The sequence below is a fragment of the Vulpes lagopus genome, chromosome 4, assembly GCF_018345385.1.
Source record: "Vulpes lagopus strain Blue_001 chromosome 4, ASM1834538v1, whole genome shotgun sequence".
Lineage (NCBI taxonomy): Eukaryota > Metazoa > Chordata > Mammalia > Carnivora > Canidae > Vulpes > Vulpes lagopus.
In genome coordinates this window covers 132,415,127-132,436,555 of record NC_054827.1, presented here as the reverse complement: position 1 = coordinate 132,436,555, position 21,429 = coordinate 132,415,127, and the positions used below count along the sequence as shown (strand labels likewise).

The following is a 21,429-nucleotide window of genomic DNA, read 5'->3' as shown; positions in this document are numbered from 1 at the left end:
CTCTACTCGTTTTTTTTCTCTTTCTCTCAAAATCTTAAAAAGAAACCACTACATGTGAAATATGTGGTTATAATGATGCATTTTAAAGCTAATGATAATGCAAAAAGTAAGTATTATGTTCCTTTTAATATTTGTCCAACTGTGTAAGTATCATATATTTTTATTAACACTAAGTATACCTACACTGATGCTTTGTGAATGCTTACTTATTGAATGTAATAGGCCCTAAATACTGTTTGGGATATTAAAACTACTAGCATACATTTAAGAAAGTAATGTGGGCACAATATTCTCAGAAAAACTCTATGCATTTGAATATATGAACTAGTAATTTAAGGGAAGGTCATTTTTATTATAAAAATATTCTTTGGGATCCCTGGGTGGCGCAGCGGTTTAGCGCCTGCCTTTAGCCCAGGGCGTGATCCTGGAGTCCTGGGATCAAGTCCCACATCAGGCTCCCTGCATGGAGCCTGCTTCTCCCTCTGCCTGTGTCTCTGCCTCTCTCTCTCTCTGTGTCTCTCATGAATAAATAAATAAAATCTTTAAAAAATTCTTTAATTAACAAAAGGATTAATATCAGAGTTCCTTTAGAAAGGAAGTCCTCTATGTCATTTAGAATATGACTGAAGTTATAGAAAAATTTATTTCTCCCTATATATGTCCTGTATACACCTTTCCTATGTATCCATATATGCCTACGATACTATGTAAAAGGATCTGAGAGAGAAACTGAGAACAAGGATGATCCTATGTTTAAGCTCAAAGTCACAATTCAATGGTGGCAAATTCGGGATTATAACTTAATAGAGAAGCTTTATCTTTGGGATGATAGTCTCGAGTTTAATTTCTATTTGACAGTAGTCTGTTTATATTCAAAACCAAATCAAACCCCAACAAATACAGCAGAGTTTTAGATATAAATGGGCTTTTAAAAAATTCTAGGGTGTGTGGGTGGCTCAGTCGGTTAAGCATCTAACTTCGACTCAGGTCATGATCTCAGGGTCCTGGGATCAAGTCCCCCACTGAGCAGGGAGCCTGCTTCTTCTCCCTCTGCTGCTCCCTGTTTGTGCTCTCTCTCTCTCTCAAATAAATAAATAAAATCTCTCAAAAACATAAGATTAATGAAAAATTCTAAAATTTGTGCACAAAGGATATATTTCATTCATTTAGTTTCTTGAATTTATCTCAAAACAGATTTAGAAAGTGAACTTCCTCAAGAATTAGCTTCCACAGTCTTTATAATGATGTGTAAATGCTATTCTTTCCCCCCCACCCTCAACTGCAAACCGTATTAGTAGTTTGGATGTAGTAGTTACAGAGTAATAGTATGGCCTGTTATTGCTATGCCATATTATATCAGAGTACATGCTTCACAGGATATGTTCTTTCATTACCTCCTGGTGGTATGCCAGATGGTACCATACAGGAACATGCTAGGTCTCTTTGTAAGGAAAGTGACAGACACACTGCCTGTCTTGAAACAAAGACTCTGAAACGGAGTTACACAGTCAAACATTAGCTTCAGTTTTAGGTGTGACCTTCTGATTTATTTGGCTAACATTAGTCATTTCAGTTGTGACTATGAAACATTATCTGCTCCCACAGAAAAAAAAAACCAGATCCTCTTTAATGCTGATGTCCTTATAGGTCACTGACCAGTAGTATCTCAAGGCAATAGTGACAGGGAACTAGCATTTGGCCAGGAATACCCTCAACGCTGAACAAGAGGTAGATTACTATCTCCTCAATGTTTAAGTTGAATGAGGGGTATTTTTCGAGTTAAAAATATTTTCAAATACCACAACAGTGGTTCTTGACATTATGACCAATGAGAGGCTCTTTGTGAGAAAAGAAATATAAAAGGAAGTAAACCTTTCTAGTGGGAGACAAAGACAGCATGCATTAGAATGAGTCTTTAATCAAAAAAATATTTTGGGCAGCCCTGCTGGCTCAGCGGTTTAGTGCCGCCTTCAGCCCAGGGTGGGATTCTGGAGACCTGGGATTGAGTCCCCACATCGGGCTCCCTGCATAGAGCCTGCTTCTCCCTCTGCCTGTGTCTCTCTGCTTCTCTCTCTCTCTCTGTCTCTCATGCATAAATAAATAAAATCTTTTAAAAATTTTGTTTTCTTTCTATTCATTAAATGTTTAAAGTTTTTTTTTTTTTTTTACTCAGCTTTCTAGCTTCATTTTCCCTCTGGTGATGGTTATCATTATCATCATTATTATTATAATTTTGCATTCAGAGGGATACAAAAATGATAGTTTATTGAATAGGTCCTTCTAGCAAAAGTATGGCTAACATCAAACCCTAATGCCCAATAGATCATTTCTTTATTATAAAGAACTTAGAAAAGGAAGAGCCATGAGTTCATTGATATGAAGGAACTGGATTTATTCAGGGTGGGTATTTGTGAATATTGTGGTATGTTTTATCAACCTCATTTGGTTTTCAGTTTTCAAAAGACTATGAGACAAGGGACCATCTGAGAGAGGTCCTTTAATAACAGAAAAAATAAACTTCATTTTCTATCATGGAGGGATTTTAGGTTATTTCCACTTTTATCTATACCATTTGGAATGTACTAGAAAAATCAAAACAATATGGTTTATGTCATCAGTTTTTTTTTTTAATTTTCTTTTGGGATTTAATTCAATAATGAGTTCTAAATGAGAATTATTATTATTTGAAAATTCAAATTAGTTAACACATAGTGTAGGATTGGTTTCAGTAGAATTTAGTGATTCATCATTTACATGTAACACCGAGTGCTCATCCCCAGCAAGTGCCCTCTTTAATACCCATCACTCAATTAGCCCACCCCCCACATCCCCTCCAGCCACCCCCTTTTGTTCTATTAACTATAGAGTCTCTTATGGTTTGTATTTCATCGGTTATAATTGAAGCTTTCCAAAGGCAAGGATACTTATTTGATATCCTTGGCATCTAACACTGAATGAAGGAATGTTCTAATAAAAGGCATCAATGAATGAAAGAACCAATGAATAAGCACATGAGCACGGTCTTATAAGAAACATGGTAAGATAAAGCTACAAAGAGAATTTTACCATCATATATAATTACCAGTAAATTGCTTTGGGCATTTTTTCCATTTATCTATTTATATTTAACTTTGGTGGTTTACCTACATCCAGAACTACGTACAAATAGCCATACCAACTATTGTACAGTGGTCTATGTGACCAAAAGTAGCCCACTAAAGAATGGATAAGCCAGCCCTGGAAGGGGAGCTGGCATTTCTGATACACAGCTCGGACAATGGTAGCGTCAAGGGGAAGAGCTACAGGGTCCCATTGATGGACTAACACTAGATGCAAATGTTAACCTCCTTAGAAACTTCTTGGTAAAGTAGGCATTGGTTAAGTAGCTATAGGACTTAAGTGACTCCCCCCCCCCCCCGCCTTTTTTTCTGCATTAGCTGATATGCTTAACTTCTATTATCCTGTTTCAGGGACTTGGTAGAGACTTTATGCCACAAGGAAATAGGCACAGACCCTGCCTGAACATGAAGGCAGTTTCCAAACGCTCCTTCATGCGCAGGTATTTCAAGGGGCTGAGTATTACTGTGCTTGAACTCATGAACAATGGCTGGGATACAGTCCTTTTCTCCCTGGTACTCCTGTGGTCCGGGCCAGTTTCTGCCATACAGCAGTGAGTTTTAATGAATTGGAAAACAGATCAGAATTAATCTGATACTGAATATAACACAGAAGCTCACAAATGTTTATATGTGAAATCCAACCTTCTCGATCCAATAATGTCACACACCTGTTTACTTTCCATGGAAGTGTGCCACATAGGGACACCTCTTACTGCAGAGTGAAAAAGGTGGGGATGAAGCACCTGGGTGGCTCAGTGGTTGGGCATCTGCCTTTGGCTCAGGTCGTAATCCTGGGGTCATAGGATCGAGTCCCACTTCAGGCTCCCTCTGGGGAGCCTGCTTCTCCCTCTACCTATGTTTCTGCCTCTCTCTCTCTCTCTCTCTCTCTCTCCATCTTTCATAAGTAAAATCTTAAAAAAGAAAGAAAGAAAGAAGAAAGAAAGAAAGAAAGAAAGAAAGAAAGAAAGAAAGAAAGAAAGAAAGAAAGAAAAGATAAAAAGAAAAGAAAAAGGTGGGGAAGCAGCACAGAGACCTCTAGTTTCAGTGGAGGGAGGGAAAAAAAAATCACTACTGCCTGCCATTGTTCTTCCTCTTTTATGTTTCTCTCTCCATTTTTAAATCATTTTCCTCTTTTCCTCATCTTAAATTCTCATTTAATATCCCTGGTTTTCAAATGTAATCACCTCGGTTAATAAATACCCAGAGTAACATACAGGGATAGAGCAATGCTACTGTGTGATTAGCTAGTTGCTTTAATCCTTAAGTCACACACACACACAAACACACACACACACACCCTACTTTTTAATGAGTATTCACCATTTGAACAAAATATAGGAATATACAGTCTGAAACTAGGGAAGGGAAGAGAGATTGTCAATTATAAATTACTTAAATGCTAAATTTATAGTTTTTTGGGGAAGAATTTGTAGATATTTGGAAAGACACAATGTTGCTCTATTCTGAGGAAAGATATTTATTAAAAGAAGGAAGAAAAGAAAGTGAGGGGAAGGAGAACCAGTTTTCCCAGTCTCTATAATTTAACTAGGCAGTTAAAGTTAGTTGCAAATTTACATAAAAGTTCCGTAGGCTATAAAATTTCCATGGAAGTACTACCATATTAGTTAAAGAAATTCATAAAAATATAGACTTGCACTTTAAGAAAAGAAATGAACAGAAAATATATATCTAGAGTTTTACTGAAACTAGAGCATTTAGAATAGAATTTTCAAGTGTGAGGAAGCTTATGATTTTCCAGGTATATTAAACTCCCTGGGATCATTTTTGTAGACATAATTCCTGCTCGTGTCTCACATACTCTGTAATTTCACCGTGTGCACTTGGAGTTAATATTTCAATTGAAAAACGAACATGCTGGTAAAAATGCTCCCAATTTGAGCTAGTCATTTATTCCCAGTCTCACAGAGAAATAGTGGATATCCTTTGAGTTAATAAAGTGTGAAATGACTTTAATGCTTCAAGGGAAATATAGTATACCAGTCTTACCAACGGTTTTTAGAAAGCATGGCTTATCTTATCCTACCCTGCATCAGAAAACTTAATTTGCTTATTTCCTTTTTCTCCAAATCCCCTTTTATGGCAAAGAGAAAATGAGGACCTACAATAGCAAACAGCTTATCCCTCATAGATCAGTCCCCATGAAAACCAAGAGAGGGCAGATTGGGTCACAGTTTGTTTCTCATAGGTCCTGAGGCCAGAGCCTTAGATTTAATAAGAATTTTTTTGCGATTTGGACACCCAACTGCCATAGTGTGTTCTAATGCTAAGAATCTAATTCATGTGGAGAATCCTGCAACCTGTGAGTTACATTAGTGTGGCACTGTTGTCTACAAGCCTGTGAGAGAGCAGCCAGTCCAGCACAGACCTTTGGTCCTGGTGATACTAGGTGAGGCAGCTTCCATAGCCTGGTACTTTCTTCTTACTTCTCAAGATTCTGCAAGTGAAGGCTAAACAGACCTTCACATTTTCTATTGTTAGCCCACCTAGGTTCTGTCCACAATAAAACAGAACTAGGATAACTGGAAACACGGTTTGCCCACGTAACTGTGGCTAATCTAATTTTGTTTCTCTAAAGCAACATGGAGAGAAATCTATTTTTGTACAAAAATAAATATTTAACTGTAGTTCACAACTCACAACCAGATTCAGTGTGGTGTCCCCTCTGTTTCCCTGTGCTGCCAAATATCTACATAAGCAAAACACACACATTCTTTTTTGTTCTTAGCCTAAAATGCTTCTAGCTCTGCTGTTCTTATGCTAGGAATTTCATCAAGCATGTTTACATCAAAATGCTTGCTGATCCCAGCCACCACCTCACAGCTGTATCCTAGTTACCAGAGCTGAGCCAGCTGAGCTGTTAGTTCCCTAATTGCTTCAGCTTTCTCTCACCTGTCTGTTGGGAAACCACCTAAGCCTACACTAGGAAGAAAAATAAGTGAGGATGAGCATTTGGTGTGAATGTGTGTGCCATTTGCTTAACAGGCTGACACATAACTACTGAGACTTGATGGGATTGAAAAGTTATCTCTTTAAAAAGAACTCTAGTCCTTTCCATATACCATATACAAAAATTGACTCCAAATGGATCAAACACCTAAATGTAAGAGCAAAAACTATTATTAAACTCTTAGAAGCAAAATATATATAATATAGTTTGATATTTCTATAAAATATAGAAAATCGTGACCTTAACTTGGCATTAATTTCTTGGATATGACACCAAAACCACAGGCCACAAAAGAAAAATAGATAAATTGGACTCCATCAAGATGGAAAATTTCTATGAATTAAAGGATATGATTACAGCATGAAAAGGCAACCCATGGAATGGGAGAAAGCAATCCTTTAAAATATTTAATACACTGGGGAATTAATACCCAGAGGCTATAAAGAACTCCTACAATGCAACAACAACAAAACCAATGAATTTTAAAATGGGCAAAGGGCCAAATAGGCATTTCTCCAAAGATGATACAAAAATAGTGAACAAGCATATGAAAAGATGCTCAACATCAGTAATCATTGAGGAAATGCAAATCAAAACCACAGTGATATACTACTCATACCCATTAGGATGGCTATTAAAAAAAAAACAACACGGACGCACAGAGAAAATAAATGTTGGCATGGATGTGGAATGGGAATGTTGCTGGTGGGAATGTAAAATTGTACAGCTGCTGTGGAAAACAGTATGGAAGTTCCTCAAAAGCTTAAACATAGAATTAGCATATGATCCACCAATTCACTATTAGGTATATACCCAAAAGAAGTGAAAGTGGGAATTCACAGATAAAGGTACACTGTGACCATGGCAGTATTATTCACGTACTAAAGGTGGAAATAACCCAAATTTTCATTGATGCATGAATGGATAAGCAAAATGTGGCATATACTGATAATGGAATATCATGAGCCTTTAAAAGGAAGGAAATTCAGACACATGCTATCACATGGATGAACCATTATGCTAAGTAAAATAAGCCAGATCCCAAAGGACAAATATTGTATTATGTAATAACTAAATGAGTTATCTGGAATAGTAAAAATTCATAGAGACAGAAAGTAGAATGGTAGTTGATAAGAGCTGGTGGAGAGGGAAGAATGGGAGTTATTGTTTAAGGGGTATAAAGTTTCAGTTTGGGAAGATGAGAAAGTTCTGGAGATAGATGGTGTAGAATTTGTACAAAAATGTGAATGTATTTAGTGCCCCTCAACTGCACACCTAACAATGGTTACTATGTCTATCTTACCACAATAATAATAAAAAAATAGAGTCATGGAAAACCAGCAGAGTTAATATATGGAATAAAAAGGAAGAGCTTTTTAAGAGATGGGGAGATGATTAGAAAAATGATGTTGGAGGTTACACAGCTTTTTTTTTTTTTTTTTAATGTTTAGAATTCAAATTGCAAGGAGAGACAAATGACCCACATATTAGCTTTTTAACTAATGAGACTTTTTTAACTCTGTGAAATCTAGTCAAAAAGTGTCCTTATACCAAGGATAAGATTAGAGCCAGTCTAAGGAACTATTATAATCTCTTCATGCTTTTTAGATTTTGGAGGTTTATTCTAACATATATGTAAAAATAATTTTTTCAGTACAAAACAAACCAGTATTACAAAATAGCACAAAACCTGAGAGGAATCCAACAAATATTTATGAAGTTATCTACTCTATGTTGATATGCAAAGGATAATCTACGTCAGAGAGCAAGATCAACTGGCCAGTGGCAGACTTTCTTGCCAAACTTTGGCCTGGTCTCCTGAAATCGCTCAGCACAGCTCAGTAGCTGAGTCACACATTAACATTTCTGGTAATGGTGAAGGATAGCCAAATATTCAAGAACTCAGTTACTCCTAAAACCTTTTGGTGTGTTCCAGAGTTTGAAAATCCAATGAAAACCCATGAACAGGGCAAGTGTAGACTTTTCCTGTGGCTGTTTGTTTAGGGACAACTGTTTAGGTGCCAAGATGAGGATGAAGATTAGAAAGAACGGATCTGTAGATTCTATCATTTTAAAATTCTTGTCAGGATTCTACAAAGTTCTCCGTGAGGTCCAATGACCATTCCTTTGCCTTAGGAGTCCTCAGCTTTTGGTATTTTATTCATTACTCATGAATTATAGATGTTAGAGCTATAAGACATTGTACAGGCCATCTCGAAGGAGTTTCCTTTGCTTTGTTTACATAAGAAAGAAATGATTAACTTGAAAACTTTTCCGAGTATTTAAAATGCAGGGAAAGTTTTCTCAAAGAACAGATGTGTTTTCATTGCTAGATAATGGAGGTTATACAACACATCATGTTGTTCGGTTAAGTTTAGATTATCTACATAATGATACCCCTTGATGTTTCCCCTACCTTGAGCACTCATATATTTTTACTGAAAACCACCTCAGACACCCGTTAATTATAGACAAATTGAGCCTCTCACGTTAAAGAAGAAGAAACAGGCCTTGAGAGGTTAAGTGACCTGTCCAAGGTTAAGTATTTTTGAGTTTGTTGTTTGTCTGGACTCATCAACAGAATTGGGCTTCTTGTAGACAATGAAAAGGTCTTCTTTTATTCTTCTGAGGCACATTGTACAGAAATGAACAGAAGTGGTGACAACAAATAACAAGTTAATGAATACAAGGCTCATATATGCTTTTCCCCATAAATAGATCCAAGAGATGGAGGTTGGTACAGTGTCAATTGGATGACATTATCCTCATATTTAGAAACCTGATATTGGTTAGGATTGGGATAGGGCTGAGGGGAGGGAAGAGGCTTTATTTCCTGACCTTCTGTAGAAATATTTATGATTTTAAATCTTAAAGTGATAGAACTCAGTCTTTACATATATGCATGAAATTAACGTTGTCATATATAATGGGTGAAGAAAAGGGAGGGCAAGTATAATTTGGGATATTTCTGGAAGACAGGTTGGTAATAACAAGAGTTTTACAAAGTTCATTAAAATAGCTCATTTCCATTAGCCCAGTGATTCCACTGATAGAAATATATCTCAAGAAAATAATCAGAGACACAAATTTATGGTCAAGTATGTTCACTACAGTGATATTTATAACGTAATGGACATAATATCACATATTTATATGTGAATGCAACAAATACAGTGTACAATGCTATAGAAATGGCTAAATAAATTATGGCATAGTTTTAGGCTAAAATATTTATCTTATGTCCCCAACTATGTTAAACCTATTAAATAACATTTTAGAATATATATGAAATATTTTTTAAAAAACAAAGAAATAAATATACCATAATGCTAATCGTGGTTATCTTCAGATTGTGAGACTATAAGCAATTTCATACTTTAAATTTCCAGGTTTTCTTTAATGAATATGCTTTTACAAAAAAAAGTTAGCTGAGTCCTTGAATTTAGTAGACTAAATCTAGAACCCAACTTAGAGGGTAAGAAAATAAGAGACTTGGGGGGGGTGGAGGTGTTGGGCACATCAGTGTCAATGCTAGCACCTCCTCCCTATATATACAAGAATTATTGTCTCTGCCTTTCAGAGCTTTATGAGGGCTGTGGCTATGGTTGGGAAAAGCTGCCCATTCAAGGTTCAGCTTCCTTCTTTCATACTCTGCATCCCTGCTATAGCACACATGGGACTGTCACCCATATAATACTAATACCTTCTATCTGTAGAAAATTATGCTCTTGTCAGAGCGCGTTTACATGGGTTATAATTCACTGGATTGCCAAGATTTGGAGAGTCTGACATGACAGTTATTTTTACATTATACAAAGGTGAAGAACAGAAATTAAGGAATTCCATGAGGATTGTTCAAGAACACACAAGTGTCTCTTCTAGCTTGTGCAAAGGACCCTTTCTTGTGTCCAACACTTTTGAAAGACCAGTCCGATGGAAATACCCGTGACCTCTGTTTTGGGTGGTGTAAGAGGCAATTTATAAGCAATACATAATTATTCCTTGTCTCTTAACTCCAAAGACTCTCACACATACAGACAGCTGTAGTTATTTTTCCTCTCAGGTCACAATGATGTAAACTTAATAAAGAAAAAAAGGATTTCTGTTGTGGGTTTAAGGTGACTTATTATGTCGTATAAACCACCAAGGATTGTCACATAAACACACACCGGATACATATTGTCTAAGCAACAGATATCTTGGTTGATAAAAAAAAAAAACTTACATTTTCATTCCTAAGTGAAGAAAAGGACACTGGGAATATACTCAGCAAAAAACCACTAATTTGGTTTGCTTGGTCCTTTATAGGACATAGAACAAGAATGAATATACAGGGAAATTCAGGCAGCTCGCTTGGGATTTTTCAGTTCAATTTTTGGCATGCCCTTTGAGCCAAATCCTGAGGGATTAAAAAAAATGCTAGAAATGCTTTTGATTTCAGTATTATTTTCATAAATGTGTTAAAAATTGGGGATCATTTTCTTTAAAAATGGACTACTGTTACTCTATCATGCTCTCTACAAACCAAGAAATGCAACCATTTATCCTATGTCCTATTCTTGAAGCAGGGAATAGTAATAAGAAACTGTCCAACTTCTTCCATCCTTTGTATTTTTCCCTCTGCCTTCTTTACAGCATCTATGACTTCAAGATGAACAACACAATGCTTAGGAAGAAATACGGATATAGCTTATATTTTGGTGCCCTTTAAAGAGATGCTAATATCTAGCTGATGGGCTGCCTCTCCCCATTTGGGGGCTTATGCTACACACCACTAATGGATCAGTACACTCTCTCCTGCTGACTCCAGACAGGGTCTCAAAACAAGAACTCTAGGCATCCACTACTAACTGATTAGAGTGGCTATAAAGACAATGTCCTATTATGCCCTAAAATGTGTAGTTAAAACTCTCCTGAGAATGCTCTTTACCCTGAATTCTACAAAAAAACAGGATATGGGGTCCTAGAATAACCTTTAAAGTCATGATACAGAAAATGTTCAAATTAAAGAGAGTTAAGTTCAAGATAAAGGTATTTCAGATGAGACATTAAAATACATGCTAAGCACAAAACTTTTACCTTTCCTTCACATCTGGAAATATAGTTTGCTCCCTTGAAGAAAATTAAAGGTGTTGGATTACCATTTTTTGGTTTGTATTGCTTCTTTTTTTGTTTTTTTAAAAAGATGTAGCACCCTGTCTTCCACCAAAAATTTAGCTGGGTGCAAAAACAGAACTGATAAACAGGAAGCTGACTGAAGTCGGGGCAAGGGAGGCATCCCCATCCATTCTGCTCCATTGTCCACTAGGGCCAGATGGGGAGCCTAGAGAACCTGTAGGACTATAGAGGGCACAACCTGCCAATTAAATGGCCTCTAAAGTTAGTTACAGTTCCAAATTATTTTGCCTTGACTATATTACATAGTGCCAAGAGTGTGAAAAAGCTTTCGATGAAATCCATAACCTTATGGGAATACAAGCAATAAAACTAAGCCATGAGCTGGTTTTTCATCCTTATCAATGATCTATGAAAGACAGAAGGGGGTGGGGGGGGGAGGAGGAAGGAAGGGAAGAAAATCAGCCATACCCTCAAATAAATCATAGAGTAATAGCTGGTAAACTAGTTCTCAAAGCATATAATCCTTACCCAAATCTGTGAGGACAATTTCCTAAATGCTGTTATCCTGGATAATGGTCAACATCACAGTATTTGGTAAATAAAAATAAATATGCAGATTACAAGGCGTGTCCTGAAATTAATTCTGCCCTGTAGGGGCAACAGAATAAAACTTAGATTCATGCACTGTTCACTTACTAGCTAAGTGAATCCAGACAAATTTGTTCAACTTTTTGAGCCTTGATTTCCTTATCCATAAAGTGGAGATTTTATGGAGAACAGAGATTGTATGAGAACAGAAGAAGGACTGCATAGAGAATAAAGAATATAAAGTACCATTTCTGGCACACATTAGTTGTGCAGAATTGTGAGTTTTCTTTCTATAATGGCAAAATTTCCCCTTTTAAAAAATAGTATCATGGCAATGGATGAATTGAAAGCAAATTACTAGCCTATAAATAAAATTATAGGCTTTATATAGTTTTGTGCTATATTATGATGACTGAAAGAAGGATTATTGATGTCCCTTTCACGGGTATACAAGCAACAGAAAATTTCCCCCAAATAAAATACTTCAGCTCAGCTGTTTATTTCCAGAAAAATCTGATTTTCTAGACTGACTCCAAACAAATCCCATTTCATAAAAATGTTAATACTGTTTTGAAAAATCTTCAAGCAAAACCCATGTGCTTCTTTGTCCTATGGTTTCACATTCCTCCTGATACAATACTGGGTGCCCCAAGGCATCTAGCTTGAAAAGTCCATCTCTACTACAATTCCTGGGTTTTAGAGTGGAGGTAACTGTCTTACTGAAGGTCACATAACTATATTAAGACTTGCCGGGCAGTTCCTAGAGAAAGAAATGGTTTCCAGACATTAATTGGGTTAATTAATTCACTTCAAACTCCTCACCCACTCCTCAGTCTGTGGAACAGCTAGGGATACTGCTCACTATATCATGGGGTCTCTATGAGGACCTAATCAGGAAATTTTCCTAGATTCTGGAAGAAGGAAAAGTTATTCCGAGCAGTACACTTAGTTTGTTTTAATTCTGGGGGGCATGTGAATCTTAGAGTTGCTTCCCCTCTTCAACAAATGGCAAGTCTGAGGGCGAATGTTCGCTGGATTTATACGCCTACGGCACCATCTGTTTGCCCACCCTGATTTTCATCCTTTCTCCTTAATCTTGTCTTTCCATATGTAGCTTTGAAAGCTGCTCCAAATCCATTTTTGGAATTATAAATACATGAAATTAATAAATGCATTTTTTCCAAAAAGACACCCCAGTCTAATATCAAGTTCCAAGTCATGTTCTGCTTCTCGACTCTGTCATAAGCCTGGGCTAAAAATAACTTTCTCATCCTTTCTGAAGATAAGCCAATCACCCATACTCAGGGATGCTAGTACACGGGCCTAAAGCTACCAGAAGACCACCAAGGCAAGAGTCAGAGTTCAGATAAGAGAATCCTTACTCTGCCACCAGCAGTATTTGAGCATGGGTGTGCCACTTAACTTTCTGGGCCTTAGCATCCTCATCGGTGTCCTGAAGCTGATATTAATACCTCATGTGAGAGCTGTTAAAAGGATAAAAAATACTACATTTGAAAGCATCTTATAAACCACCATCCATCAGCTTCTACCTGACTATTGCATTACCCTCCCAACTGACTCTATTTTATCCACTGCAATCAATCTAGTTCTCATGGCAGGCAAAGTGATTTTTAAAAACAAAACAAACAAAAGCACAACCACAGTCTGAGCATGTCTTGACACCCTCCTGCTTAACCTTTACCCTTTCTTATAACACGCCCTTAGAATAAAGTCAATAGCCTAAGGACGGCCTGTAAAAGGAAGACTTAGACTCCTCTTCGAACTTCATGTTGTATCACTTTCTTCCTTACACATGCTGTCCCCGATGCTTCAAACTATCACCAGTCCCCCTGCCCAGCCAGCTTGTTCTCATCCTTAAGTGTCACTCCTCAGAAGCCATCTCTCGATTCCCCAGGATTATGTTCCCATAACACCATGTAATCTCTCCTTGTACTCCTCATAACACTAAACTCAACTATATGAGATTGCTATTTTGAAGGACAGAAACAGTAGAATATTGGCAAATTTATATGGTTTAATCTTACAACAACGGGTATAATAATAAACTTTCCCAGTCAGCTGTAAACTTTACCAGGGCAAAATCTACTACTATAATCCCAGTGCCCCACAACTAATCCTAGCACGCAGCAGGTGCTTAACTATTTAATTAGTATGTTACCTTTTTAACGCTAAGCACATCGTTTATATATTGTCACTGGTAGTAAAATATGTTTTTATTATTCAAAAGCTACTTCTATGTTCTTCAGGAATAAAATGAAATGCAATGAAAAAAAATTTTTTTTTTTTAAGATTGTCACGTCTGGCATTTCAGGAAAGCACAGTTTCTAATAATATACCTCATCAGGGACAGAATTTAACCCACTGGTGTGGTATCATTTACAGATTTGCGATTTTTCATTCAATGTTTCTCACCAAAGGGCAGAATGAAAACAATTCTCAAAGGAAACCAGATGATTTGCATTTATTTCTTTTTACAGCTTTTGCCACACAATCGCAGATCAGCTAGGGGGAAAGGACAGCATCTAAGAGTGCTAGACTTGAAACTGAGGAATTTAAAAATATACTTCCCAGGGCACCTGGGTGGCTCAGTGGTTGAGCATCTGCCTTCGGCTCAGGGTGTGATCTTGGGGTCCTGGGATTGAGTCCTGCATCAGGCTCCCCCGAAGGAAGCCTGCTTCTCCCTCTGCCTTTGCCTCTCTGTCGCTCATGAATAAATAAATAACATCTTAAAAATAAAATACATTTCCCTGTGATATTCAAAAGGAATGCATCTTAAAATGTCCCCAGATCACCTTATCCAACTAGAGCATAGCTTATGTCCCTCATGAAATGAACAGAGCAAAAAGACTAAGTCTAAACTAAGGGTGGATGATATACGGGGTAGGCCAGGCTTATTCACTAGTGATGTAACTTAATAAAATTAATAATGTTAATAACAGCTAACATTCATTGAGTGCTTAGTATGCATCAGGTACCGTGCTACGCATTTTATGTACACTGTCTTATTTAATCATAGAGCATAAAGCAAACTCTGGCTGTACTCATCCTGAGACTGCCCATTGGCTGAGGTCCCTCAGCTGTAAGTGATGAAGCTGGAATTCAAAGCCAAAAGACCTGAGACCAGAATTATTTTAATTTTTCTGCTCTGTGGCAGAATCTGATTGCTTCCAAAGCATAAATATAATGGGCTCAGAAAACCCAGTTATCCAATGTGCTCCCTAGATTCTTGAAAGGCAGTTATGCTTTTTGAAAGCATAACATTTTGGCAGGCTTTTGAGAAATCAGACTCCTCAAAAGGAGTCAACAGCCTGCAATTTCACTTTCTACTGAACGGTCAACAATCTCTGATCTGACTGTTCTTTCTTGCTAACATCTAAAAAAATTATCTACCTCTTTTAGTAGCAAAGAAAATGAACACACTAACATTCACACCACAGAAATATGATTTTTAAAAATTATACAAGTTATTAATTCTTTGCATGTGATTCACAGGTGGTAGTTATTGAGATATCACTCACCACGCCCCTCCATCTTTGCGCATTGACATTTGACCCTTTTTATAATATGCACCTTGTACCAGTGAAACCTAAGGCACCAGCTAGTTACTCATTAAACTCGGGTGCCAAGGGCTGACTTGTACAAATTATACTGTTAACTGCCCGGCCTGGCCTGTGTGCAGAAGTGGAAAAAAGCAATAATCGTAGCTGTGAAATTCTGTCATATAGGCAGAATTGAACTACAAATTGCAGCAATTCGTGCCTGACCTCTGATCTGTGAGGCTAGTCTAAACCTTTGAACCTCGGCTTGGAATTGAGAAATAGCATTTACTTGTACTGGAGAAGATGGCTAGCAAGTATTCCCTGCCATGAATAGTTAACTCTGGGACGGCTGGTCGACCCACAACTGCCTCCCCTAAAAAGTCTCCTGGAGGAAGGGACTATGAGGGAGATCTTGAGAGCAGACGTCTCATAAAATCGCATTTTTAATGAATCTAATGGCATTTTGAATAAATCTGATAAAAGTGGAAAGTTCCAGGATGCAAATCTTATAAATACGTAAAAACAAAAAGAAAGGGGGGGACTGTGAGAGAACTTGAATTATTGGGCACTTATACTTAGTGGTATATACACTAAAAACAAAAAAAAGAAAGAAAGAAATTCTCCTTATAAATTGGACATAGTTTTAATTACTCAAAAAACTTACCAAATGGTGCCATCTCTCATATACTAAAATTCTAAACAAGCATATTATTGAATTTCTATATTAAAATACAAACCATCCTATGCCATCCCTGGGAAAGAGCAACCAAGGAAAATCAGTTAGACCCTTCCTTGAAGTCAAACTTAGCTTCTGATACTAAGCATTAAATGCAGAGGAATGAATGAGTATAATGATAGAGGAATGAATAAGTATAATGATATAGATTTCTTATATGTATACATTTTGTCATAATACTGATTCATCACAAATTTATTCATAATGAGGAAGGCTTTTCTTTTGAGAATTAGCCTCAAATGCTATTTAAATTGCTCCATTTCCAGGTAGAAAGCAGCAAATATTGTATTTCTCTTGTTTTTTTGAGTTAATATTAGAACAAATCTCAAATAGCACATAAAATATAACTAAACTATTCTTTATAATGAAAGTGAAACTTACTTTAGTCTTTAAAGCATACAACCTGCACTTAACTAATTTCATTTCATAAACTTTACCACTGGCTTGAAAAAATGGTGCTATAAGAGTCTTCTTATACCAGACCTTTGTTCAGAGAGGAAATTGCCATTATTGCTAAATTTATGTAGCAAATATCACAATGCCAATTCCGTTTATTTTTCATGATCACATTTCTTAAAATCACAAATCTCTTCTCTCCAGACTGACTGAATTGACTTTGAAAAACAAGGGTGGACATTCTTGATAAATTCCTGCTTCTTATCCCAGAGTTAAAATAGCAGCGATCTATGAAAAAATGACTTTACTTTGTGAAGGCCTAAGCTTTTTCAAGTATGCAAAGTGAAGAGCTTCCGGAAGAACTGATTAAAAAAAAAAAAAAAAACTTTCATAACTTAAGAAATTTGGTTTTGCTGCTGGTAAAGCAAACTATAGTATTGAGACTGTTACAAAGCTCTAATATTTTTTTTGTCTTCAATTAAAAAAGGGATCATTTGTTTATTCAACTTGATCTAAATTACTGTAAACAAACACAACCATCTCGTCCTCTCTTCCAATTAAAACAAATAAGGGTGTCCCCTACCTTTCCAGTCTTGCAATCTGGATGCGACAGGCTAATAGTAAGTAACAGAAGCTTTGCAACCTTCTCTCCTGATTCAGGGAACTGCGTGACTCCGTTTTACATGGCACACGTCCCCTCATTGGTCAATGAGCTTTGGCCATTTAAATGCCTTGGGAGTCATTTGCTAAGGGCACCTGGAATGAGCTTTGAATGGGTGGTACAGAAAGAAGGGAGGTGTTAAAATTGCCCGATATAGAATGCTCAACAGCAGTCTGAAAACTTAATGAAAACCTACTGTAATGGATGGATTCGGGGAAGGCCCAAGAAGACAAAAGCTCCGGCATTTTATAGAGAAAGAAATTTAGTGGATATCTTTTATTCAAATGCCAAAACTGACTACAAGAAAACAAATGATCTTTTAAATCCGCCTTCCTAGAATAAGACAGGTGCCCATTATCTTGTGCTGCTTGATGCAGACAAGAAAAAACAGTCATCACTACTTCATCTGGGTTGTTGTGGAAATTAAATGAACGAATACATGTAAGTGCTTAGATAGAGGCAAAAATTACACAGGAATTAAACCCTCATTTGATCTTACTCTACTTCACATTTGGAGCTGGAAATGGATTTTCTGGTAAGAAGTAGAGAAAAATAGAAAGGCGACTGACAGAAGGGAGTGGTAAAACATGATTCACGGTAATGGAGACAGTTCGTACATAACAACGGATCTGGAGGACCTGAAGCACCCAAGCAGAGTAAATACACTCCTTTTTCAGGCAGTTAAGAGATGGAAGCTCATCGAAAGTCTCTCTGGAGGTTGGGTTTGTCAGTTCTGGCAGTGGGGAGGTTAGGGGAGCAAAGAACAGGAGGAGGACTGTTAGAGGGCCCTCCTGAAAGTGAGGTGACATCTGGAACCCAAGGTCTTCTGAACAAGGATTAAAATAAGCTCCACAGCATAGAAAGAGAAACACATCTGTAATTTCAAAGTTGTGATTTCCAGTTTTCCCTTAGGGGTTATTCTGTAATTGTTAATCTTACTAAATTCCATAAAACCTCAGCAACTTGAAGTTGCCAGAGTGAGAAGTAAAAAGTCCAGAGGGACAACGAAGTTCTAAATCTGTGTATCTACCTTAAAAAAAAAACAGAAGCAGCATTATTTCTCCTAAATAAAATAATCTAAAACTATCAATAGAGACTAGAAAACACCAGCAGGTTAGGAAAGGGCCAAAATCCAGAAGAAGTCTAAGATTACCATCACGTTAAGTATACATAAAACTAAGTTCAAAAAAAAAAAAAAAAAAAACTAAGTTCATAGGTTCTGGATGGAGGAAAATTGAAGCAATCTCCCCAAAACACCATGGCAATGTTTCCAAAAAACTGATTTGAGACCAAATTCCTCGACTACAAATGGGACCCAGGAAATCTGCCTTTTATGAGGATTTTATACAAGAATTTTTACAAATTCTGGGTGTGTGGCATGCCTTAAGCATTAGAGAGTATTCTCGGTTTGGATGTTTGGCATGAGTGCGAGTGTACGTGCCTGTGTATGTGCACGTATGTTGGTATGCATTCTTATACCAAACATTATCAAGAATGCAAAGATCGGGAAACAAACCATCTCAACATACACCTTAAAGGTAAGTTTAGGGTGGCTTTTTACTGAACACCTGAAAGCAATAATTACAATTACAGCCTGCCCTAAAACCAACAAAATAAACAATATTTTCCTGCTTTTGCTTTGAACAAAGTTAATTTTTAAAATACAGGTAAATTTAAAAAATAAAAAATAAAAATACAGGTAAATTGCACACAGATATTCATTAGTTATAACCCAAACAATATAGGAAAGTACACAGAAAAAGTAAAAGCCGCCCTTTCTTACTGCCACTGACATTGACTGCTACTATGTAGCCCTCGATATAAGCAAATGTATAAAACTGGTAAGTCAATGCCACATGATAGAGATGTCATGCTACAGTCCCTGTGTTAACTTCTGATACATCTGGCTTGCAACCAGCTTAAGCCATCCTTAGAAGAGGGCTCTTTATCTCAACAAATTACCTTTCTTTTCAGAGTGGAGTGACAGCAGGCAGATCCAAGATCTGAGACTGGAGAGAATAGGAAAAAAGTACACATACAAAATAGAAGCTTGAGGGCAGTCCGGGTGGCTCAGCGGTTTAGTGTCGCCTTCAGCCCAGGGCATGATCCTGGAGACCCGGGATCGAGTCCCACATCGGGCTCCTGCAGGGAGCCTGCTTCTCCCTCTGCCCGTGTCTCTGCCCCTCTCTCTCTCTCTCTCTCTCTCTGTCTCTCATGAATAAATAAATAAAACCTTTAAAAAAAACACAATAAAATAGAAGCTTGAGACAAAGACAAACTCTAAGGTAATTTGGAAAAAGGAACGAGAAACAAGACTCAGATAGGTCTGGAAGAGCAAGAAGTGGAGTAAGGACGACATGACATGAAGCCAGGAAACTTATGTGGGGCTATTTTAAATACAGGTAATACCTATTAAGGTCATTTTTATATGCTACTAGAGAGCATTATGCTTTATTTTAATTTATCTAAAGGCTAAGATAGGAGCACCTGGCTGGCTCAGTCAGTTAAGAGTCTGCCTTCGGCTCAGCTTATCATCTCAGGGTCCTGGGATCAAGCCCCCAAGTCCGGCTCTGTTCTGCGGGGAGTCTGCTTCTCCTTCTGCCCTTTTCCCCCACTCGTTCTCTCTCTCAAATAAATAAATAAAATTTTTAATTTAAAAAAATTTTAAATAAAGGCTAAGATATAGCCAACATAGAGAGCAAGTGAATGTGTATTTGCTTTGTATAACATAGTAGTCCATAGGTTTCCAGAAGTAGATTTTTTTTTCAGAAGTAGATTTTTTTTTCAGAAGTAGATTTTATGCTACTTAGAATTATGCTATTTAGAATTTCAAAGTCTTTGCTGTATTAATATATAACTAAAAGATAAAAAGAAGAAATTGCTCACATATACATGCACATATTAAAGTACTAGCTTCCATGTGAAAAAGTATCATCCATTGGCATGGAAGCCCTATAACTGCATTGGTGGTATTAGCAATAATTAGCAGTGAAGCTAATTAACCAGCATTGGAAAAGTAATCTCAGAGAGATGAGGGCATGTATGTAAATATAAGAGTCCTTCTAAAGAATGTATGTGACACAAAGAACTCACTATAAGAATGGCAATATTATACCAAGGGTTAATTCCTTCAGACACCTTTTGGTTCCACATACACACAACATATACAAGGTCTCAGTTAGGCACTGCTAAAATCCTTTTGCCTTCCCTCTTCTACCACCACTGTAGACCAAAAAGTCTTCCTCTGCTTTTGGAGACCAGTGTCCACAAACCTGTATGATCTAAAGCACCCCAGTATTCCCTTTTGGTTAATTTGGCAAATAGCCCATTGTGGGATCAACAGGAAGAATTAAAAAATGGACACTGCCACATTTGGGATAGTTTATCTTACCTAGATATTAGGAAAGTGCTTTAAATTTATGGTATCCTCTCAGTATGATTGCTTTAAAAAATAAAACTATAATAGTAACTAATGTGTATATCCCATCCACTAGATCACTATTTATCAAGAACCTTTTAAGTGTCAGGCACTGTTCTAGGTTGCTAAGGCTTTAGCAGTGAACACAACAGACAAAAATCCTTGCCCTCATGAGCCCTCTAGTCCTATGGGGGAAAAGACATTTAATAAGTAAATCAGTACAATAGATAGTATGCTAGGTTGTGAAAGAGCTAAGGAGAAGAAAACAGAAGGGAAGGAGAATAGGATTGTGTGGAAGGAGGAAGAGGGTGGTGTCCTGCATGGTCTCTGACTTACAAGTACATTTACTATTTGTTACTTTAAAAATTTAAGCATGTGAATCCATTATTTTTCTAGTGGGATACGCTTTTCATCTAGCATATATCTAAGCTCATTTAAACCATATGTCAAGTACTTCCTGTTTACACAGTAGTAGCTATTTAACGTGGACACAGGCAGGGCAGCAGACATCTTAAATGCAATAATTAGGTGCCAGGTACACAGTGCTGTGGAAAGAAATCCAAGAGGGAACGTAATGTTTTTGCAGGATTGTTTTGAAATAAAACTAATTTTGCACTACTTTCTCAGCTTAGCAGGAACTTCCAAGGGTTTAAATAGACCAGGCTGGGCAATCCAGACATCTCCACACACCCTCACTCTGGCTCATTCCATCCCCGCCCCCGATTATGGATGTGCTTGACTGAGTCCCTGTCCCTTAGAAATGTTCACTGCGACAGGGACTCAGAGAGAGAAAGAAGACAGAGAGCAAGAAGACAGAAGATCGGGACTACTCACTTTTCTTCAGAGTCTAGGGTTCTAAACCTCC

General features: G+C 37.2%; 1 protein-coding gene across 2 annotated transcripts in view; it reads right to left on the bottom strand.

Moving 5' to 3' along the window:
- Positions 1-19,311, bottom strand: part of RBM47 (RNA binding motif protein 47) — a 43,005-nt gene extending 23,694 nt beyond the window's left edge. Inside the window, exon 1 of one of the 2 annotated variants that reach the window (XM_041752063.1) lies at positions 17,069-19,311. In XM_041752063.1, the coding sequence (XP_041607997.1) occupies positions 17,069-17,187 (119 nt within the window). In that variant the 5' untranslated portion in view covers positions 17,188-19,311. The remainder of the gene's footprint in view (positions 1-17,068) is intronic. The other variant, XM_041752062.1, reaches the window with a different exon arrangement.
- Positions 19,312-21,429: the final 2,118 nt, after the last annotated feature.